Source organism: Ptychodera flava, chromosome 15, assembly GCF_041260155.1.
Source record: "Ptychodera flava strain L36383 chromosome 15, AS_Pfla_20210202, whole genome shotgun sequence".
Lineage (NCBI taxonomy): Eukaryota > Metazoa > Hemichordata > Enteropneusta > Ptychoderidae > Ptychodera > Ptychodera flava.
Genome location: NC_091942.1, coordinates 20,338,547 through 20,363,195, shown reverse-complemented (window position 1 = coordinate 20,363,195; position 24,649 = coordinate 20,338,547). Strand labels below are relative to the sequence as shown.

General features: G+C 37.8%; 1 protein-coding gene across 8 annotated transcripts in view; it reads right to left on the bottom strand.

The window, feature by feature from the left end:
* Positions 1 to 24,649, bottom strand: part of LOC139151481 (dentin sialophosphoprotein-like) — a 65,589-nt gene that overhangs the window by 27,500 nt on the left and 13,440 nt on the right. The window contains exon 1 of one of the 8 annotated variants that reach the window (XM_070724311.1): positions 19,821 to 19,887. The exons of 6 other annotated variants lie outside the window; for them this stretch is intronic. Coding sequence is in view for 1 of the 2 variants with exons in the window: in XM_070724310.1 (XP_070580411.1) it covers positions 9,266 to 9,298 (33 nt within the window). In the remaining variant the exon portion in view is untranslated. Of the gene's footprint in view, positions 1 to 9,265; positions 9,360 to 19,820; positions 19,888 to 24,649 lie in introns of those variants that run through there. One more of the 8 variants, XM_070724310.1, reaches the window with a different exon arrangement.

The window sequence follows — 24,649 nt, the reverse complement described above, 5'->3', positions numbered from 1 at the left end:
AGATATCACAATATCAATCATATTATTTACAAACATTTGTGAAAATTTTGCATTTCTTAATGCTTTTTTCTGAATCTTGGCCTTCAAAATTATCTTTCTCAGTCATGAAATGCAGATTATATAAAAGTTTGCCCAAATCTGGCTTGTTCCTAAATAAAAGCATCTGTTCTCAAAAAGTGATGACATTGAAATGAACACAATTCATATGAAATACATGAATTCAAATCCAACGTGGTTTGTTTTACATTAGCTGTAGCTGGAGATTTCTTGGATTCTAAGCGGAAATCTAAAGAAAATCTGAATCCGGTATCCAGGAAACACAGTGAAAATAAGTCATCGTAGATGACACAGTCCCCACTTGTTAATGGGTACTTTGATTACAAGCCCTCAGAGAGGATAGAATCCTCTTCATGAATTTGGTCTGTGATGTCCTTTTACTAAGTTTGAATAAAATCGGTGAATAAAATCCGTTGAGGCGTGCCCTAGTTTTGGCTAAGGACATGAAAAGACAAAATGGCTGCCATGCACATATAGGATCATATCATGAAACAAATTGACTTACATATGTATGACATAGGTTAATGTCCTTGTACCAACTTTGAATAAAATCGGTTGAGATATGCCTGAGTTGTGGCTCTGTACATGAAAAAATCATAACAAAGTGGCCACACGGCAGCCATATTGGATCGTATCACAAAACAAATTGACGTGCATATGTATGACATAAGTCAATCTCCTTGTACCAACTTTGAATAAATTTGCTTGATACATGTCTGTGTTATGGTTCTGAACATGAAAAAAACGTAACAAAATGGCCACACAGCGACCATATTGGATCATTTCACAAAACAAATCAATGTGCATATATATTACATGGGTTGATGTCCTTGTACCAACTTTGAATAAAATCGGTTGAGATATGCCTGAGTTATGGCTCTGTACATGAAAAAACCTTAACAAAATGGCCGCCTGGCGGCCATATTGGATCGTTTCACAAAACAGATCAACGTGCATATGTATTACATTGGTCAATGTCCTTGTACCAACTTTGAATAAAATCAGTTGTGATATGCCTGAGTTATGGCTCTATACATGAAAAAATCGTAATAAAATGGCTGCCTGGCAGCCATATTGGATCGTATCACAGAACAAATCGACGTGCATATGTATGACATAGGTCAATGTCCTTGTACCAAATTTGAATAAAATCGGTTTAGATATGCCTGAGTTATGGCTCTGTACATGAAAAAATCGTAATAAAATGGCCGCCTGGCGGCCATATTGGATCGTATCAAAAAACAAATCGACGTGCATATGTATGACATATGAAGTAATCTATGTACCAAGTTTGAATGAAATCGCTCCAGGCGTATCTGAGATATCTGCGTGAACGGACGGACGGACGCACAGACGGACGCACGCACGCACGCACGGACATGACCAAACCTATAAGTCCCCCCGGACGGTGTCCGTGGGGACTCAGTGAAAATAAACATGGAGATTGGAAATGACAGAAATGATCTCGATAGGTGGCGTAGGAGTATGAGCTCTCCTGCAATTGGCTGTTTTGTCAGCCAATCCCTTTCCTGATTCGACAACACTGGCAAGGCGAGCATTGCAGAGGGCAGACACCTGTCAGAGAACCCGGGGACTTACGGTTACAACCCTTGGCAAACATCTCTCATTTTGTCAGCATCATGGTCACAGAGACCGGCTGATTACCGGGCAATGATCACCGCGCACTGACAGAAACAGTTTAAAATTACAATCCAATTTACCAGCCCATCATCAAAGCCTCCATTTTAGCAAGTCACCAGATCTCTTCTGTTCCATTATTTGAAGCAAGTCATGAAAGCCAACACAGTACAGCTAGCATGAATAATTGAAGAAGACATCTTCATCACTTATACATGAATATCAGTCGGTTACACTCATAGGTAATGGATACAGAAGGAAGGGGCTGCAGGTATAGGTGTACGCCTCTAAAACATTTTCCATGCATTGAGTTTCAGTTATGTTCGATTTTTGATAATGAATCATCCATGACAGGATTAATTTAACAAATAAATCCCTGCACACTGGATTAAGAAACAACCAGACACAGCAAAACACTTACAGTTCAATTCTACATTATGGCTAAAATAGTCGGCCTCCCTTCTTCCAGTCTTGAAACAACTTTTACCGTTACAGTGAAACTTTCTGACCACTCAAGGATTTTCCTTGCCATTGAGTGAAAATGTAAATCACTACCTGATATATATATATATGGCAATATTGGAGCCAAAAACTTTGCATTTTATATATTACAGATTTGATGAGATGATAGTGATGAGTAACAAATTCCACTGTACTGTATTGAATCAAGCAAGAAGAGATCTAACTATTTCACTTCTCTTACAACTGTTTATTCTATGAATCTTGTCCCATGTTATTCTGATTAATCTGTTGACTTTAACATTGATCATTTTCAAGTGGTACTTTCATGCTAGTGTTAGATATCAGTAGATGTGTTTTTGTAATAACATTGAATGACGATTGAATACAAGCCAATGGTACACTAGCCAGTAAATATTATGATGAACACAGGCCATGCTTACTTTTCTGTATGAGTGACCATTTCAATGTTGTAGCTGATAATAAGTCTGACCATAGACTCCAGAGAAAATAGTCTGATTTAAACATCATAGGAATATGACTGTGTAAAATTAAACAAGTCATCGTTGATGACACAGTCCCCACTTGTTAAGGGTACTTTGATTACATGTCCTAAGAGGATAGAGTCCTCTTCATTAATTGAGACATGCCCAAGTTTTGGCTAAGGACACGAAAAAATTGTAACAAAATGGCTGCCATGCAGCCATATTGGATCATATCAAGAAACAAATTGACATACATATGTATGACATAGGTTAATGTCCTTGTACCAACTTTGAATAAAATCGGTTAAGATATGCCTTAGAGTATTATGGCCCTCGACAGGAAAAAATCGTAATAAAATGGCCGCAAGGCAGCCATATTGGATCGTATCACATAACAAATTGACATGCATATGTATGACATTAGTCAATCTCCTTTTACCAACTTTGAATAAAATCCGTTGAAACATGTCTGAGTTATTGCTCTGTACATGAAAATATCGTAATAAAATGGCTGCCTAGCGGCCATATTGGATCGTATCACATAACAAATTGACGTACATATGTAAGACATAGGTCAATGTCCTTGTACCAACTTTGAATAAAATCGGTTGAGATATGCCTGAGTTATGCCTCTGCATATGAAAAAAATCGTAATAAAATGGCCACACAGCAGCCATATTGGATTGTATCACAAAACAAATTGACATGCATATCTATGACATTGGTCAATGTCCTTGTACCAACTTTGAATAAAATCGGTTAAAACATGTCTGAGTTATGGCACTGTATATGAAAAAATTGTAATAAAATGGCCGCCTGGCGGCCATATTGGATTGTATCACAAAACAAATTGATGTGCATATCTATGACATTGGTCAATGTCCTTGTACCAACTTTGAATAAAATCGGTTGAAACATGTCTGAGTTATGGCTCTGTACATGAAAAATCGTAATAAAATGGCCGCCTGGCGGCCATATTGGATCGTATCACAAAACAAATCGACGTGCATCTGTATGACATATGAAGTAATCCTTGTACCAAGTTTGAATGAAATCGCTTCTTGCATCTCTGAGATATCTGCGTGAACGGACGGACGGACGCACGCACGGACGCACACACGCACGCACGCACGCACGGACGCACACACGCACGGACATGACCAAACCTATAAGTCCCCCCGGACGGTGTCCGTGGGGACTAACAAGTATGCACAGAAGTGTATTGTTTCAATAAGAAATAAAAAGAAAATTTAATGAGAATACTTGTATACACAAAATTGTTGTGTACGTAAGAATTTTTTACATCAGTGCCGTACCGTGTACGATAAATCTCCCCTACTTCTTGTAAAAACCATGTTCACTAGGCGAAAATATTACATGATGGACAAATAAACATCTTTCACAGTAAGCACATTAATTAAAGTATGATTTTAAAAGATATCAATACGACTTTACAGCTGTTTTATGCTTCATTTTTATGATTTCTAGATTAGACATACAGTAGCAAGTACACGTAAACAACTTTGCGGAAAGGAAATTTGACAGAAATCACATCGCAGTACGATACAGAATTCTGCATTCACCTCTCACTTTGCTGTTGCAGCTATTTATTCTATTTAGGCCGCGTTCAAAAAAAGTGGTGAGGGGGGGGCTGGAGGAATTCAGGGGGGGATTCGAAAATTTTTGGGGTAGTCGAGGGGGGGACTTGAAAGTTTTGCTCTGCCTATAGGGGGGGGACCTAAAAATATTTTGACTCCCAACATTTGGATGTTGTCCAAATGTTCTAATGTTAGTAATAATTAAACAAAATCTAGAACCGTTTTGTCATATTTTATGTCTTTAATCTCGAAAGAGTCTAAAAAATGTATGAATGCCATTAAATTTTCGTAGAACAAGTTGGCCTTGTAATGGGGCAGGAGCTACAACTGTTGATAATTTTTCAATATTTCTATGCAATGTATCAAACACAGTTTCTTGGTGTCTCTCTACAGCATGCTGCTGAAAAAGACAATGTTCAGTTTGTCAACAAAGCCGTTTGTCTAAATATTGGTGATAATTGAATGATGCAAATGCATGGTACACGTAGGCTGTGTAGGCAAGATGAATACTGGATAGCTGGGCAAGAACACAATTGTATAAACTGAACAAAAATATTGTCAAAATAAAAAGTTAATACAACTACTGCCCTGCTACTACATACTGGCAGTGACAGTGATACATGTAGCTCTGACTCTGATGTAGTTTAAGAAGAGTTTCGGTCATAGTACACTCAATCGACAGTGAAACATACATCTTCTTGTACACAGGATTCAGCCGGAGAGCAACACATAAAAGACTAGGGAACTAACAGTTACCATGGATTTTGAATTCTGGCATATGAGAACAATCAAATATTAGAGAAAAAAGATGGGGTCACCATCCTTGATCTTATACAAATGTACGATGAAAAGTCCGTTTTTCTAAAATCACTTAAAATCAATATATAAAACCATTCATTTCAAGTTCATGCAGTGAATGAAATTTTCACATCTCATTGTACCGATAACACAAAAGTACAACTTTGAACAGTAAAGACTCTAATTTAAATGGAAAAATATGTGACTAGATGGAATCTTTTATTTGTTATCAAATTTGCCATTATTACACCCAAAATTTCTGAGATCAAAACATTAATATCATGGAATATTTTAACTTTCCAGTATTGTCAACTTTGTAAAACATTTCATAAGTGGCATCTAAGTTGCATATGTCTTGTACTTTTGAAAAAAAAATTGGGTAGGTCACTGTGCTCATTTTTTCACAATTTGGTTAAACGTAGCTAGGAATACACAATTTTCATACTCTCTCATGATTGTCATTTTGTGTGCTTTTCAGCTGGTGCCATTGAATTGGCCAGAGTTGGATAAACTCAAGTCGGCTTAGACTGAGATATCCAAAAAGTTCACTGATGCATTTAAAAATGAATCAATTTAAGAACTTGCCCTAGGTATATGGCTCTACAACCTGCTGATAAGAGGTAGCGTTGAACATTTGCGTGCAGAACCACACATTACATGTTTTTTTTACTCTGCGTGCATAAAGCGGCTATATGGTAATTGGGGGGGGGGGACTTGAAAATTTTTGAGGGTATTGAGGGGGGGACTTGAAAATTTTTGAGGGTATTGAGGGGGGGGATCTGAAAAAAAATAAGATTTCAATCGCGATTCCTCCAGCCCCCCCCCTCACCATTTTTTTTGAACGCGCCTTAGTATGCGGTTCTAGATGATAAAGCTATCACAAATTGGCCATTCATTTCCTTTCTTTATTTCTATTCAGGGGAGGAACACGCCATAAAGTATTTGCCCATTACCAGGGCGAAGTGAATCATTATGGTGTAAGGTCTACTAGACAGACATGAGAATATTAGTTATGTCATATTTTTTCAGGATGAGGTTAAAGATGACTTAAAAGATAGCTATATTTGAAGTGATGGGACCTGCAGATAGTGTCTTGTTCTGCTTGTGGTTTCTTGGAAATTACAGAATCCACGCGGCGAGTGGAGCAACTGGTACACACACTGAAGCTCTCAGTATGCTGGGCAAAACTTGCTTCAGCAGTAAATCTGTATAAGCCACCTCGGCTCATCCACTTCAAAGATCTATGGCCTTAGAATGTTCAATCATTGCTCTTATTGCCCGGGTAGCTGTCTGCATTGACAATAAGTTCAAATCTACGACAGCATCACATTAATGCGATACCTCTAGGAGAAAGGACACGCAAACTACACAGCGGACGCTGCAGGGTTTTACATTGTCAAATTCATGACACGGTGTTTGCCATTTCTCAATATGTCATTTTGCGAATGCAGTAATTTTCCTGGGGAAAAAACATCAATATAAATTGACAGGTGAATGCCTAATTCTTCAAATTAAATAAAATATTAAACATTTGTTATCAATCATGAAAATGAAACACTAGTGATAATGGTGACCCTGTTTTAATGTTTACAGTCAGTTCTGACATACCTGAATCGAAATGAAGTTCATCATTTATGATCAGGTCAAAAGAAAACAAACTGATGAGTAAAAAAAACAATCTTCAGGAGCCATTTCAATCACATTCTGAATGTGTTTTTGAGAATGAGTCAGCTGAGTAAATTGAATTCAGGTTGAGAATAGTGTAGCTTGCATGCAGAGAGACCAGGAAATGAAGATAGCGGCCATTTCAGACTGACATCAAATCAATGATGGAAATCACTCCCTGGTTTGTAATGGCCGTACTGTACTTGCATGTATGCATGCATGTATAGTACCAGGCTATTTTACAAGTCTCTGTCGTTCGTTATTTAGATCTGATGAACTCACAGATTTTATGCTCGCCGCTTGTGAGGTTGACATTTCCTCGCATAAAACTGTCGTACTGTATTTAGTTTTGAGGACAGCAGAATCCAGAAATAAAGATTTCAGTTTATATGAGTTATTTTAACTTCCTTGTCATCGGTGCACAGACTGAAAATATCTGATGAGTACCTTCTGTGTTACATGTCAGAATAGAAGATATCAAGAATCTTGAATTTTTCAAATAAAACATCAACCTGATGTCTTTTGTAGGGTACAATCAGTGTCACAATGCATCATTCACCAACATGCCACATTTAGTCTTTGCCTAAACCTTTAGTGAACTACATACATCTCTGAACACCGATATAAATTAACTTGATGCGTACGCTTTTGGAATGCCGTGTCGCTGAGATTAACTTGGTCTTGTCTTGCTTATATTTGATGGCACGAGTGAAGATTACACTGAAACACATTTGGGTGAGTACTAAAAGGGACTTTCTTAGGGGGGCCTCTATCAATGTACTGCATCCCTGACAACTCCCTATGTTACCAGTGAGTAATGCACAAGACTGTCCTGTGTCCACTGATCTCCAATCTTGACCGTTTGAACTCAAAATCTTGATGGAATGACATATAATACATTACTCTGGGACTTTGTGCCCCTTTCTAATCTTGCGATGCAAGTCGACATGTAAATAATGTAAAACAGGGAAACATAGTCAAATTGGGACACAAGTACGCAATGTTGAAATGTATTTATCAGAGTAAAAATGACACAAGTTCACTGATTATATTTACTGTCGTGATAGCAATACTAGAAGATCCTCACTGATTAAAATTTTTTGTTGAAGTATATATATTAACCAAGAGATTCTGATCAAAAAAAGATCACATTTCATACGTAAAATGATCTCCACCTGACTGTTTCAACAGTGGTGGCACACAAGACTACCACCTTAGTACTATGAAAATTAAAATATTATGCCTGTATATTTTATTTTCACAGATTTTAGAATGAAACGTTCCTTTTATGAGAACCCAAGTGCCATTTTAGTTCATAATTACTGTTCCTACAACACCTACAAGTTATTGATATTACGATGATGGACATTTTTTCATATGATGTGTGTTAATAAAATGAAAGGGTTGTTTCTTCCTCTTTGATAAATGTAAAATCTTAATTTAAAGAGCACAAAACCAGGAAATCAAGCACCCCGCTGGGGAAAGATTGCTAAAAACTTGCCCAAGTCTGTTGATCTGGTAATTTAAAACAAGTATGTGATCTACCATACTTTTGCTGGTATGTGGGCAGTTCAATCACTGTACGATAGCCCATAATGTAGAAATTCCCTAGCTACATGCCACTACGGAAATAAATTTTTGCTACGGAAGACAGTTGGGAGTCTGTTTGAACGAAGCGCAGGAGTACCATTGACGAAGATTACAGCAATTCCACAAAATATATTAAACTCGACTGGAATCGAGTTTTATTTCGGGAATGATGTTGTATCAGATATCTCCTATCAGAAGAGGCCGGCTGAACCGAATTGAGCCTAGACACAGAGGAATGGACAATACCAAACTTGCACATTTCCACCAGCGTCTGTATTTTTTCCAACTGCGTGCACGTTTCTCAATCAATGCAAAAACACACAGCAGAAGATGGCATGTTGGAGGGAGGCCAAGCACAGTACAACAATATCCCCTCCTGAGGCCCTTCCAATAACATCGCCATTAGCCACTGAGTGAATATCATATGCGTGTTTATCATACTGCCTCCGCCACTGAAAAAAACCTTGGTTTTTCAGTGAATTCTGTTCTGGGCACACAACACACATGAAGAACACTGAGAACAAAGGAAAAACGAGATGAAATTGCACAGAGCTTCTAGGTGGAAATTATTGTATGCATAAACATAATGTCAAAATAAGAAATGCGGTTGTTATGACTCATCTCAAATGGTTGAACCCTTCAGCGGCTTGTGTATGATGCATATTAAACCATAATCGAGAAAACTTGAAAGCATGAAAATTTGAAATGTGAACGACACATTTCACAAAAATGTCACGCGGTCTACACAGGAGACCCACCGAGAGAAAAATCGGCGCAGGAAATGGGAGAGAGAAATTATCCAATGGCTGGCAAATTGAAGTCAAGATGGAATGTGAACTGACATCCATCACACAACAACACGGTACTGACATCGACAGCGGAGAGAACATTGAAATTTACAGTCTCGTACACTGATTTCTGCACAACACATTACACCATTAATGATCTTGATTCTCTGAAATTGATCAGTCCTACCATTAATACGGCCCAGCTAGTTATCATATTCATAATCCGCAGGGGCACAAGTCACTTCCCATCTGAATCAGCATTCAGTCTTCAGACTTGAAATGTCTGGTCAAAGGTCGTAGACAGGTTAAAGGTCAACTCTGACAGGATATGTATGTTTTTCTATATCATACATGGTTGGTGGCATATTTCCCCTCTGCACACACTGTCTCATTGCATAAACCATGGGGGATCCTGATGCCAAACATTTTTTATTTGCAAAATGGACAGAAGAGCACAAACACTTGGCAAATATCTCCCATACTCCTTTCAAAAATACATTTCCAAAACTTTCTGCAAAAAAGTATCCAAGCTATATCCGATTCAGTTAAATCTACTTGTATTTTTCACAAAAATATCCTATTTGAAATGGGTAATGACAACAGCAATACAAGGGGACTTCATTATTAATTTATAATATTTACATTTTTCACAATAAAATGGGACTAGGTTTTAGTTGAGTATACACAACAGAATGAAGAAACATGACAGAATTCATATCATAAGACATCAGGGGGAAGGCGTACATGTTGACCAAATTATTGACTAACCTTCTGGCAAGGTTTACAGGTTGAGATATGCAAGAGCTGAAATGATTATGATAGCAAACATATATGATAGCAATTGAAAAGCAAAGTGCACGGAATTTCAGCAAGTTTTTGGTGTGTACAAAAGTCATAACTCTTTAATCATTATCAACCTTGATAAAGGTGAACTTTTCTATTGAAAACTGCAAAATACATATACCATATTTTGCAGCCATATGCTATTTCATCTTGTAGATTATTTAGGTATTTAGGTATAACAGTACATTCAGCCCTGTAAAAAAATATTTTGAGTATATTTTTTGCAATATTTTGCTGTACAGAGTTCTCTTTCCCTAAATAAGGCAGGCGAGTGCCTGAATATAAATTTATCTTTTTTCTCACCACTGCTATGATGCGTTTTCCTTCATACACTCAACAACAACACATCAGTTTTGCTGAACCTGTGAAACCAAGAAGTTTGGCTATTACAGATTTAACAATTTCAAAACCTTTCGTAGCCCCGATATGGTATCTGTAAACCCAGGCCATACAGCTTGTCGCTTTTCTCCAAGGCACGGTCCTTGCCATATGACCTCTGTCTACAAAAACCGTATCTGGGACACAAAGATAAACACAGTTCTGAAAGATTTCGATGTGATGTAGCTAATTTTTCAACTATGCACAAATAATTGCCCGGCATTTCTGTTTTTTCACAAACTGTCAAGTACTCCACATGTACTGTGTATAATGTTTACAAGTCCAGTAAACTCCGTTCTGCTACCAATTACTGACACCTCAAGAACAAACAACCACTGCAAATGAGATCAACTTATGGACATCTCCAGGCCGATCTTCTTACACCAATCTCAGACCAGATGGAAGGATGTTATGACAATTCAACACTCAATTTATTTGGTACATGTTCGCTATACATTAGACTCTCTCAGAGCCCCTGGCTTGCTTTATACCTATACAGCTTCTTATCCCTGAGCTACGCTGATGTGCCCTCAACAGTCTGGCTAGCCAGCCATCAGGTCCAATCCAAATACGTAGCCTTGCTGACAGCCAGTTTGGTGAACTGGGCAACGACTAAAGAGGAAAGGCAGGAAATGGCAAAATTGCCCAGCTGAGGCGAGGTTGTGAGAATCCAAACACAGATATTGTTAATAAATACCTCGGTTTTGTGTTGTTAAATGGAACTTTGAAAATCACTGGGATGAATAAATACATTTGCTTGGTTGGTTGGTGCATACACACTAGAACCAAAAATACCAAGAACTACAGGCTGCTGACCATACAGTATACATGTCAGTCTGCAAACTCACTCTATGAAGTTACTCTAGCCGTCTGAATAACCCATAGACTATTTCATCTGCCTGTTGCAACACTGCTTGCATCACCTGAGAGCAATTTGGCAGTTCTCTCACGCACCACAACATTAATTCTTTCATCCCACACACACATCTCACAATTCTTACAGTTGTCGTAGACTCCCATCTCTGCTTGAAATCTTCTCACAGCTGGTGAAGTGTTTCAAGAAGGACTGGAAAAGAGGAATTTCTGCCCAGCTTGAAAAAAACATTGTTGATTTTGTTCTTCCATGGCATTTTTGCACAACTGTAGAATGTCTTTCACAGTGTGGTAATGCTGATGAGTGAGATGATTTTTTTTAGCTTTTGCAGTGACATCAATTCTAAACACTGAACCATAGACAGCAGTACTGTCTACAACAGAGATTTTCTTTTATTGCATTACATGAAACATGAGTCAAATTCAAGGTATACAAAGTTATAGGAATCTTTCTATCACTCATACTGAGATATGAACATAAATAAATGACAGCTTGTAAAGTTAAGTATGGTAACAGTCAAGGTATTAAACAGAGATTTAATTCAGGACTTGCTAGCTTGCTCTGGGTTGTGACAAATCTGCACAATTTTTGTTGCCAGGGAGTTTCAAAAGACCACTGTGGGCTGATGATCTTTGGTACAATTGTATATTGAAGGTTTAAATTTTTTAAGAATCTAGTACGACTAAGAACCACCTGACCTGATAACTAACACAGACAGTGCCATCTCTGAAGTATGTGGAGGTTTTGGCTGCAGGTCCTCCATTTTTTTTGACAGAATTGTAAACAACAGCTATCAGTGGAAGTTAACTGACAAACATCTTACGTTTCCTGCGTACCATTTAAAATGTACAAACTGCTGGCAGAGGTCTGTCGTTCTGATTTATATTCATCCAGATCACTGCAGTATTGGTTCCTATAATACCATGCCTGCGTAGCCAGTGTGGCGACCAGCATATTCATGAAAGCAATATGAGAAGCAGTATATAACCCTATTCAAAATGGTAAATCACAATTGCCCTTTGGATTCATGTGGTGATTCTACTCGCGTGGTTACAACCAAACTATACATTCAATTTTTACAACAAAGTAAATCATGCAAAATGATAAATCTATGGAATGTAAAAGTAGTCATCCGTCAGTAATTTTCAGCCATTGAAATCATTGGATTCGACTTGAAATCATCAATACTTTGATCATCATTTTGTTGAGGACTATTATATTATATAAAGTTAAATGTCAACCTGATTTACAGTGCTACTGTACACATTATGTATGATGAACACAGGGATTATGCCCATGTTATGCTGTCACTATGCCAGTTGTCTTTTTCTTTAATCAATGCAAGGAAGAAGAAATCAAACGGACTCAATATCTTTGGAGGAAAGGTACACCTGTGCCTCCTGGAACCAAGTTATTATGCCGCGCAGAGTTCAAACCAAGACACCCTACCAACCTTTCTTTTTTTAAAACCCGTTTACCCTCAATTCCCTGTAAACAGGTCCACAATCACCAGTGATAACAATAGGTTTGGGACAAACCATGGTAGTGAAAGGGTGGAACAATGAGGCATGTGAAACACATCACACACACTTCAGAACGCCCTCCTCTGTTGACTTGTATGATGCGCTGACTTCATTGAGCTTGCATGGCAAACCATCTGTCCCGATAGTTCACCCTATCTGAATGAAAATTAACACGGGACTCGCCTTAGGGGTTCACAGCACTGAAAGAACAACAGCTACACCACTGTTTTCATGTCTTAGAATGTTGCTTTCATGTTCTAACTGTTACTTTATGGAGGGATTAACAAACAAATGTGCAATGCACCTTGGCTGAGCATCGGACTGAATGAAAGACCTAAAGCTGTTTGGCCGCCTATCATTTGATTTTTGAAATTTTTGTGCAGTCTCATATCTAAACAATGCTATTTTGCCATAAGGTTAAAGGACATACTATGATACCTCACAGCTATATAAGGTAATTCACAATAGTTCAAGTTTTTTAGGTTTATTTGTGTTTTTATAAAGTAAAAACAACCGTGAGCAGGCATGGTCATCAGATATATGTCATGCTTTCATTTCATGTGTGAACATTCTCTCATTGTCCAGATTCCGCAATATGTTTTCCACTAAAATCTTGCATTTAGATCCATATTCAGTAGACCAGAGTGTTCCCCACTCTTGGCATCATGGGAAGTAAAAACAGCCTACCTCAAGGCAAGACATTTCCTGAAAGAGCACGGTAGCAAGACTTTATTAGATGCACATAAGGGTTACCTGTTACCATGGTACTTGGCTGCGTCATGTGATATCCTTTCTATGATTTAGGAGCATCCTCCGTGGAGGTTAATATAATTATGGTCATCTTCAGCCGGTTGGCATGGGCACAAAAACTTAAGCCAAATTTGTCAAATGGACAATCATACACTCAAGAATATAAGAAATCACAACTTTGTAAATAGCCACATTCTCACCATTTTCATATTTTTTCCCGCTATTTTTAACCTAAATGTGAGGCAGAGTGTCTTATTCTACTCCCTACAGTAGACTGGGCCTGTCAACACAGCCTGTTGCTCATGTGCTGCACTCTTTTATTCATTACAAGTTCATAATATTTTTAGGCAATAAATTAATGATAATATATGGTTACAAAACATTTGGCATATTCATAATCACACACCAGCCGATCAATCCTGCTCTACAAAATAACTATACAATATACTGCACATATCATTCTATTGTTGCGAAAAACCCACGGCTACTAAACATGAAAAGATTACAGCAACTGTCCCGTCAATCAATATCAAAGAGTTGTACATTATGATTTTTCCACACCACCCATGCAGACTGATAAATAATACGGGACTTGATTTTCAGTTATCAAGAGTATGTTTTCCGACCATGGTACTTGTTTTTTTATCAATTATACAACCCTACCTGTTTGTTTCATAATGTCTGAATGTATTTATATGAGTGTTATAAAATTTGATTATATGACTGTTTACTAATAATATACATAGTATAGTAGCCAGCCAGGTCTATTTGATATACTACCACTCTTAAAACAAAAGTATATCACCAAAACTGACCTACATTTATTGTTATATTTTATCTTGCTATAGGAATTTCTCCTGGAGACTATCCTGGCTCTCATGCCTGATGTACAGAAAATATCTAAATAGAAGAAAATTTCAATACACGGATACATAGAAATTTGTTTTAAAGGGCTAGTAATGTTTATTTTTGATTTTTTCATTACCCATTACTTAGCTTATCAACATTGCTTCTATATGTGTAAAATGCACAGTACTGATCACACTAGTCCGGACGGAATTCACTTGTCAGCAATAACAATGCAGTTTACATAAGTACAGGATGAGTTGACAAGCTGAATACTGTTTACCTCAATCTGCTTGGAGGAGTAGAGCAAAATATCATGGTTGACATTCAAAACAAAAACATGACAAAAATTATCAAAAGTTAGCATTACTGGCCTTTTACAAAACACGTTTCAGTAGCTGTAACTTTCAATATACTTAATGTTACTTTCTTTTCTGTTTGTAAAACACAGTTTCTTGTGCTGCTCCAAAAAATCAAATTTTCACAATTCTTTTCTAATCTACCACTTGTGGGGGCTCATTAGCTCTCAGTGAATGAAAAATTTTCAGCGTCTCAGTTTTTTTGAAAATCAAGAATTATATTTTTCCCTATAGAGTTAACACAGTGATGGCGGCCATTTTGAAAGGCCAATATCGGTAAATATTGGGTAATTTGCTTTCTCTAGTACCAAAATTTGCACGGTAACCCCTGATTTTTATTATTGATTTGGTAGAATAAGGCTGAATGTTTCATTGAGGAAAATTTGAGCAAAAGTTTAAGTCTTTCACTTTCGTGGTGCACACTAGCTTAATAGGCAATTTGTTTTCTCATTTGTCCTGACTACTGCAAAGGCCATCGTAAGCCATCCGTAATATAAACTCAAGAGATACCCGGGAAGAGAAGTCATCTTATGTATATGTTCACGACATGGCTGCTTTGCCTTGCACATTTAATACTGTACAAAAGTAACAGAATAATAATAATACAAATAATTCATTTTGAGTGATGTGATTTTGCCGTGATGTGTTACAGAAGGGGTACCAATGAATGAAATAACATGTTCAATCAATGCGGCGTGGAACTCCCTCTGATGAACTTTTGTGAGTGATGGGGACAGGGCTCCCCTTACTGGCCTTAGGGAATTGTTTTGATTACAAGCTGGGTTAGTAGGGAGGGGAAAGAATAGAATGGGAATCCTCTCCGCTCGAAGCAATTTCCAAACTGTATTTAGGGTTAATAAGGAGAAGGCAATTCCGTTTTTCTTGGAGTTGATTTGAGGTGGAGATATCTCAGCATGGATGGAGCCATTTTCAATTTCAATGGTATTGACAATTGTGTGGTAATACTCCACACTATGTAGCAATCAGGTGGACATGACAAGCCTCCTCAGCCATGAAGAAAATACATTTACGTTGTCGGCACCTGTGATTGTCTGCCGCTTCGTGTACAGAGAAACAAAAATCTCCTTTCATCATCCATAATAAATGGCGGATAAGTCCACAAAATGAGATTCTGAGCAAGGCGCTGACAGTGGTTGAATAATTTGACCCAAGGTCACCCCTGGCAGTGATATACCGCTTTGGTATATACATCTCATTGTATAATTGAGCATCTCGTAGCCGAGGCATTCATTATGGCTGACTTAGTTGTTATCACGGACATCAGATGTAACAGTGACAGTTCATTAAGTCAAGACGACGATAGCCACCGATAATTTTCTTGCCATTTGTGACCTGTGGAAATAGAGGTAATTATACAGCATTCCTGGCTGCTATATTTCATTGGCTCAGGCCTGTATGGAGGAAGTGAACCGGTACTGATTGCAAGCCCTGGTGAATGAACTGTGTCAATAGGGAACACCCCCTATAACCATTCACACAGCAAAAATAAATACACTGTATAATCCTGCTTTGATTTGGCATGTGAGAGGAGCACCAGAAGTTTTTGGCTGAATATTTTGATGTATTTTCTATTTTGTTTTTGTGTTGTTGGTAAAACAGTTTCTGTTCTATTCCAAAAATCATGTAACAATGCCCGAGGGTTCAACTTGTCAAGAATTCCTCTGAGTCTGTAATACACCAGATTACTGTTGACAAATAAACTCTATTCTGGACTACAATTCATTTGCCATGCATAAAATATGGATATTACATACTGTGTTGTGATTGTGTACACTGTATTGTGTTTATATGGATAATACTTGGCATATCAACATCCTTTAGTTGGAAAGAAAATGTAGTTGTTCTCTGAAACCACAATTACAAAAATATTTTCAAAGGTTACAGTCATGCCTTCAAGCAGTCACAGCTAAAAATCCACTGTTATTCTACTTTGTATGGCTGTCTCTAATTCTTCCATGACTGTGAGAGAGGAACTGAGACAAATGGCAAAACAATATGCACGCAGAGAACCACTGACAAGATCAAGCCTGGGCTTGTTTCCGGTTTGTTCCGATAAATTTGCGGAGGCTGCAGAAATCACGAAACTCACACATATGATACACAAACACACACACAGAGTCATAACACATAAATTTCAATTGTAAACATTGATTTACAATTATCTGTAATCCACATTGTGGATATACACCGCAGACGGCACAGAGAAACGTTTTATCAAATACATATCAAGAATTACTGAAGACATATCAGCTAAATTTTTTTTGAGTGGCTTGCAAGACTTAAAACTAGCCCTGAATTTTCTGACTTAAGTCACAAAGTGACCAAAGCTTCAAGTGCTCACAAAAAAATTCAATGGTGAAATATGATTTTTTTTACAAATAAATCTATACTTTCTGTTCATGAATGACAACCAAATCCACGGGATCCATATTTTTGACATAATTTTTGTTCTGTCAGAAAACACCTATGTTACTCTACAGAGTGAAGTATGGTAAGATATTGATTGCACAAATACATGTTCATGCCTTGAGTATAGGGCATATATCAGTGACATAAATGTTTTGTTTATGCATGTAAGTTGATGTAAAATATGTCATTACCATTTATTCATGTCATAAACACACATGTCCTCATGATCAGTGACAAGACAGATTGCAGTCAGAACCATAAATCAAAGCCTGGCAAAATTCATTTTGTTTTTGGTGGATCACCAGCAGATAAATCAGACTGGTGGTACTGCAAGTTTGCTTGGTAGTAGTATGAAAGGCATTCTTTGTCAGTCAAGTCTTTTGTAAGATGCACACTGCCCCATTGTTGGAGCTACATGTATCAGATGTATCAGATGAACAACGTTCTAAACCTGGCCTTCTGAATTTTCTAACCCTGTAAAATTTAATACAAAATTTAAATGAAGCATTACAGGTAAAAATAATCACAAAAGATGTTAACTTTACATTTGTCTGTATGAACTGGTAAGTTGGTAGAAACATCATACAACTGATGGCTGAGAACAGCGACATAATGTGACAATGGCTAAGGACAGCAACACCATACAACAATGGCTGAGGACAGCAACATCATACAACATTACCTGAGGACAGCAATCATACAACACTGAGGACAGCAATCATACAACACTGAGGACAGCAATCATACAACACTGAGGACAGCAATCATACAACACTGAGGACAGCAATCAAACAACACTGAGGACAGCAATCATACAACACTGAGGACAGCAACACCATACAACATTACCTGAGGACAGCAATCATACAACACTGAGGACAGCAATCATACAACACTGAGGACAGCAATCATACAACACTGAGGACAGCAATCATACAACACTGAGGACAGCAATCATACAACACTGAGGACAGCAATCATACAACAATGGCTGAGGACAGCAACATCATACAACATTACCTGAGGGAAGCAATCATACAACACTGAGGACAGCAATCACACAACACTGAGGACAGCAATCATACAACACTGAGGACAGCAATCACACAACACTGAGGACAGCAATCACACAACACTGAGGACAGCAATCACACAACACTGAGGACAGCAATCATACAACACTGAGGACAGCAATCATACAACACTGAGGACAGCAATCATACAACACTGAGGACAGCAATCATACAACACTGAGGACAGCAATCACACAACACTGAGGACAGCAATCACACAACACTGAGAACAGCAATCATACAACACTGAGGACAGCAATCATACAACACTGAGGACAGCAATCATACAACAATGGCTGAGGACAGCAACATCATACAACATTACCTGAGGACAGCAATCATACAACATTGAGGACAGCAATCATACAACACTGAGGACAGCAATCATACAACACTGAGGACAGCAATCATACAACACTGAGGACAGCAATCATACAACAATGGCTGAGGACAGCAACATCATACTGAGGGCAGCAAACTCATACAGCAATAGCTTACAATAATTATTAACAGCAATGACTGAGGACTACTATCGTCAATGGCTGACAACTGCCACCTTACACACAGCAGCCACTCAACAGTGAAGACTGCCACCTTACACACAACAATGGCCATGGAATATTACCGCATACAACAATGGCAGAGGACTGCTAACACACATAACAATGACAATGTCCACCTTATTGGACCAACTTTGAAAAGCACTGTAGTACCTAACACACAGATGAATGCAATGCAAGTCCGTAAAAGCACCTCTTCTTGCAACTAATACACATACTGTACACAACCTGGTAAAGCAAATCTTCCGAGAAATAGGCTACAAAGAACAAGGCCACTTAAGGTAATTGAAATTCACTGCTACATAAATTATGACATGTATTTGTAATATTTCCATAATTCATAGGCCACATACAACACAAAATGCATATAGTAATATTTCCGTGTCATCCTGATCAGCCATATGGTCAAAAACAAAGCATTCTATTTGTGGAGAATGCCGTCATGATGTAACATTGCTGTCCCCTGAAACAACTGCTATGAGAAACATTTTTGAATTCAAAACACTACTCCGTAATGAAGAACACGATTACCTTGAACTTAACCTGTTCACCCCGATTCCCAGTAAACAGGTCCACACTCAGCATTGGTAACAATGGATTTGGGCCAAACCACAACGGTGGAAGGGTTGAACAAAGACAAATGTCATTACAGTTGCCTGCTTTCAAGAAACTGTGTCAGTTGTGTAATAGCCATGTCTTTAAAATTGGGATGGAAAATAGTTATGTATATGATCGAGTACATAATTTAAATTCTATTACTTATTGCCCCTAATACGTTGTAAAAAGATGCCAGTAATATGTGAGCATTAATTAACCAAAACTGAAAAACACTGCTCCTGTACCAGCGATTACAGATATGCTAATCAGGGACACACTGCCTTTGTGATTCTCAACCGCACGCAGCACCTCATGGTATTCATCATGGAAATAATGGCCTTGATGTTGGCCATGGTCGACAAATACAAACAACTTCCATTTTGAAGTTACAATTTTTTTCGATCTGCAACACAAGTTTGACGTTGGTATAGTTGTCCTCCCAAATGATACACCCCAACAGTATTTATATAAGTATTTGTAAATTACGAGATGATTAAAATTTTACTCACTGACAGCTATTCAAAAGATGCAGTAAAAAGCGGTTGGGCACATCACTGGTGCTAGCGGACTCAATCAAGACTCCCTAGTTTGGTGAAGATAAGAATATTGGCAGAGCTGTCATGCGAATAAGACAACCCGATCTAACCGTGGATGAACTTTGCCATATATCACAGCACTACAGAGAGACAAAATGTAGCATGTCCAATCTCTGCCACAGGGACTTCCTCTTTACATATATACATGTACAAAACCTATTTTTAGCCGCTGCGAGGTAGCATCAGACCGATTTCCATACTCAGTTCAATGTGTTTTACTTGACATGCATCAAAGATGATATGAGTTTTCTTAGCAGGATTCAAATCAAGATTTTAAACTAAGTAAGATGAGAGAGATCTATAGTGTATGACTTGGAGAATATCACTGCTCTCAATATATTTTTAGCATGTGTGTACAGAACACCCAATTCTGTAGTATGAGCTTACAAATGACAGTGTCGTGTTCCACTGCAATCACTAAATTAAACTTTCTAAACAGAAGATCATAAAGCAACACTCGAACGAACTTTGTTCAGTTGTTCTAAAATTTTATAAATAGCAGAATATCAATTTTTTTCCAATTTCTAGTTAAACTTGAAAAGAGATAATGTTTGTGTTTTCCAGAAGTACTTGCATTATAAAGTTCCTTGATACATGAAAACTGTGTTTTTTTCAGTGTAAAACACACCTTGGCAACAACTCTACTGTAGCACTGGCATTGATATAACTTCATCATACATGTATTCTGGAATGAGACAAAATATATACTGGAGAAATATCTTTGAAGCCATTGTGCCAACCAAGACAGCCATTGAATAGAACTACTGCTTGGAAACCAAAACTGAGTCGTAACATCCTGTTGTCTTGACAACAAGGTTAGGTCGCTAAGACACGGCGTAATACAAAACTACTTGTCAATTCTAATGTGATTTTCAAACCAGCATTTCGAGGGACAAGCTAAAGTTGAACTTAACGAGCAGATAAACACATCAGTAGCTGCTTGGAAACATGACATTTGTAATAAACATGAACGTATGCAATTGTCACTGTACATCTGTTTCAATATGTGCACATTAAACAAATGGTCAACTGTCGTAATACTCTTTACTCAAATGTGTTCACTGTAATTTCCTTTTCTGCAAACAAAAACAACTTACCTATTTGACTTAAAAAGCTGCCAGAAACTCCCACAATGTGAGTTTAAAACTGAATGGACATATAATTTTTGAGACATCACTACAGAGGTTTAGTCTTTTTTTTATTTTCAGTACAATTAAGCTGAACTGAAAAAAAGACAATTTTTTGGTTGAAATTCGGGATATGGAATTGTGTCAGTTCCGATGTCACATGCCAACGAGTGACCTCCATCTGTCAAGCAGTCATTCGATCAATCAAAAGAAATTTACAAAGTGTCGAACTCCATTACCTAGACATGTTCAATGGTACTTTACAGGCAAAAGCAGAACTATTAGCGTGTCCTCTCAAGACAGGCAAGTCGACTCTCCTTTCATGACTATCAAAGCTCAGTGACTGGCTCATTTCAAGGAGAATGCAGTTCTATCGAGTGAGAGGAGTGGTGTATGAGAAGATACAATTGCCACGGCCTTTCCTGTTTACTCAGAGCTACATGAAGTAGGCTTCTGTCACTTAAATCAAGTAAAGGGACTGATACTCTGAGCTGAACTGGTTCAAACAGGTCTTCTTTTTTTCTCAAGTATATCAACATCCTATTTAATGATCAATATGTTATATTTCACAACAAACTGAGACCAAACGACTCCCTTCCAGATATGAGAACTATGAACCATAAACTGACGAGTTCTTTGATGCCTTGATGAACTCTGTTTCACTTCACAAGCACGCAATGTCTTTCATCTTTGTTTTGCAGCACCGGGTTTAAACACTGAGGGCAATGCACATATGAAACCACCAGATCTATATCATTGATTCAACAATTTCTCATGTACATCTGCCGGTCACACTTTCTGAAAGGGATCCGTGGATAGGGGCACTGAAAGAAATATGGCCATTAATATTTCAGGTCGTCCACACTGCATTAAAACATCACCCAAAATTGTCATGTATGCATATTTTTAACAAAGTGATAAAGGGGTGGCCTTAAATTTCTCCAGAATTGGGCACTGATATCACGAAAACACTGCCTGTTAACAAACGTCCATATTAAAAAAACAAACTGCAGTTATAGGGTCTAAGAAAATTGAAAACTTACAACATAAATCTACACCTGTAATTACTGCGGCAGTCCATGGACATACAGGTAACCTCACGAGTTCAAACTTACACACTTCGTAATTTTTTGATATTCTATTGTGTCCTTACATCATCATAGACAGACAAAACATGCATGTTGTCTAATTTTTTTCAAAAATGGGTAGTATTAGTATTATGATGTACCCACAGCATTCTGTGTTGACTTTACTGCTATAGCGGATTTCATCTCTCTCCCCTTTCCCTTGTTGAGTGTATGACTTGTCTTACTCTCACACAATCATCATTATTCCACACAACGTGACCAGCCTGTCTGCATGGCACTAGGTTGTGTCTGACATCTGCATAGACTAGATGACAGACAACCAGGTGCTGTCATTTGCATGCTGCTTTGTATGAAAAGCACCATGGAGACCAATCCAACATCTATCAAAAAAACACGCCATGCTTTCGCAAATACCTCTCAAATTTTTTTTTCCATTTTACAAAAACATCTGAAAAGCTGACCAAAAGTCCTGACCTTAAAGATGTACGGATCGGGATGAATTCAAAATTGGACATTCCAAACATTGCTGAAACCCATACCGTTGTATTAGAGCACTCCAGCCGGTTGACACTAGAGAATTCACAGTATTACAAAGGCCACTTTCAGGACTCAATAATGCAATCTTCTTGAAAGCTTGTCTGTCGTCAGACATTATTTGCACAACGCATGTTTTCAAGGTGGCCATGTTGCAAAATCTTTGTCATTTGGGCACGGCCTCCCCTACGGCTACATCTCAAATACACAGGATAAGGGAGTGTACTTTCCCATTACAGAGGGTTAGAAGAAAGACATCTGACCGCACTTACTGTGTATATCCGACATGCCGTTTGTAGTCTTGCCACATCGTAACCCGTTCAAATCATTAAAATTTACGAGAATGAACTACACTTCGGGAGGCTAATGCATAAGCCATGACAGTGACTCACGCCACATTAACATTGCTGTAGGCAATTTCGGAGACCTCACCGCAAACAAACGTGACTGGCCAAGCCTGTGAACAGCCATAAAATCAAATTATTTTCTTTCTAAATCAACTGAAAAAGTGACAATCTTGAGTCCTCTAGCTTCTGAGTCAGTTTAAAAAGATAAATAACACAAGAAAGAACTGATAAAAACTGCAAATCTGATGCACATTATGCATAAGAAGATATTCAAATTCTCTGAAATTGTGTACAGACCTAATTAATCTTAATGTTTACTGTCCCTAGTGCTGAAGTTAGTTCATCATGTAGGCAGGAGCAGCTCTGTTACTCACTGACACAGATGTGATGTGCACACATCTGCTACACTTGCAGACAGAGCTCTAATAATAATGCGTAAAATTGAACACAAGTTTCTATTCTGGAACTAGAGATCACGGGGGCTGGTCAGATTATTATTAACAATCATGTACAGTAGCTTTCTTTCCCACCAAAAGAGACGGTCAAGGAATGTGTAGAAAGTCAGATACGCTGACCATCAATCAAATATATCAAAATTTCATGAAATATTGGCATTATATCACCGCAGCCATTCCAAATTATCATTGCATCATTATAAATCAGCTGCATCTTACAGAACTGAACTGTCTCAGTATCTCAGATACTCTGCTAGGCCACAACAAAAACATACACTGAAACCACGAAGGATTATCTGTGGGTTTTACATGGAAGTGCTCATTGAAATTCAAGAAGTACGGATTTGAACAATATGCATCTAATGAAGACCCTGGGGATAAGAAAACATTTTATTATCTGCAGTCCAAATATAAATCCAAAAATTCATTTCAATGAATGGTCATTACAGGCTATTGATGTTTCTGTTTTGAGGCTTCGGGTTTTATATGAAAAAAGAAATTGTACCAGCGAGAACCAGTTTTGCTTTCAAATATTAGACAGAGGGAAATAATCAGCACTGACCTGAAAATGAGAAGAATGAAGGAGGTTCATTGAAAATTGAAATCAAAGTGACTGTATTGAAAGAAATGGAACCACCTCATGCTAACTTGACTGTATTCTGGCAACTTCACAGTTTGAATAGTGATGCAGAAAATGCAGCATTTCACACTCTCAGATTGACTAATGCTTTAGAGGGTTTTGATATATTTAAGATTTTCCACAGCATAACAAGTGCGTTTCTATAACTGGCTGATGCATGGCAGAGATGTACATGTAGTTACTGCGTTAATTGATAGCATCGTTAAATTTTTTATTTTAAACAGCAAACAATGTCTTACTATAAAACAGTTCTCATCAGAGAATCCAAGCATAGTACGTTCTATTTTCAGCTTTTTTTAGATTAATTCTTAGTATGTTACTTCCTTAAATTTGAACTTTGGAAATCAAGTCAAAAACCTGCTAAGATTTTAAGTTGGATTGTGTAGTAAATACTACGACAGTAGGATTAAATATTATTAGAATATTATTATTAATTTCATGTAGTTCTTGCTCTATTAACATGCAGGAGAAGTAAATAATTGATTATGATCAGTCACCCTTCCGTTTCCTTGATGAAGTAGAAATGACATACACACAACAGACAACAAATT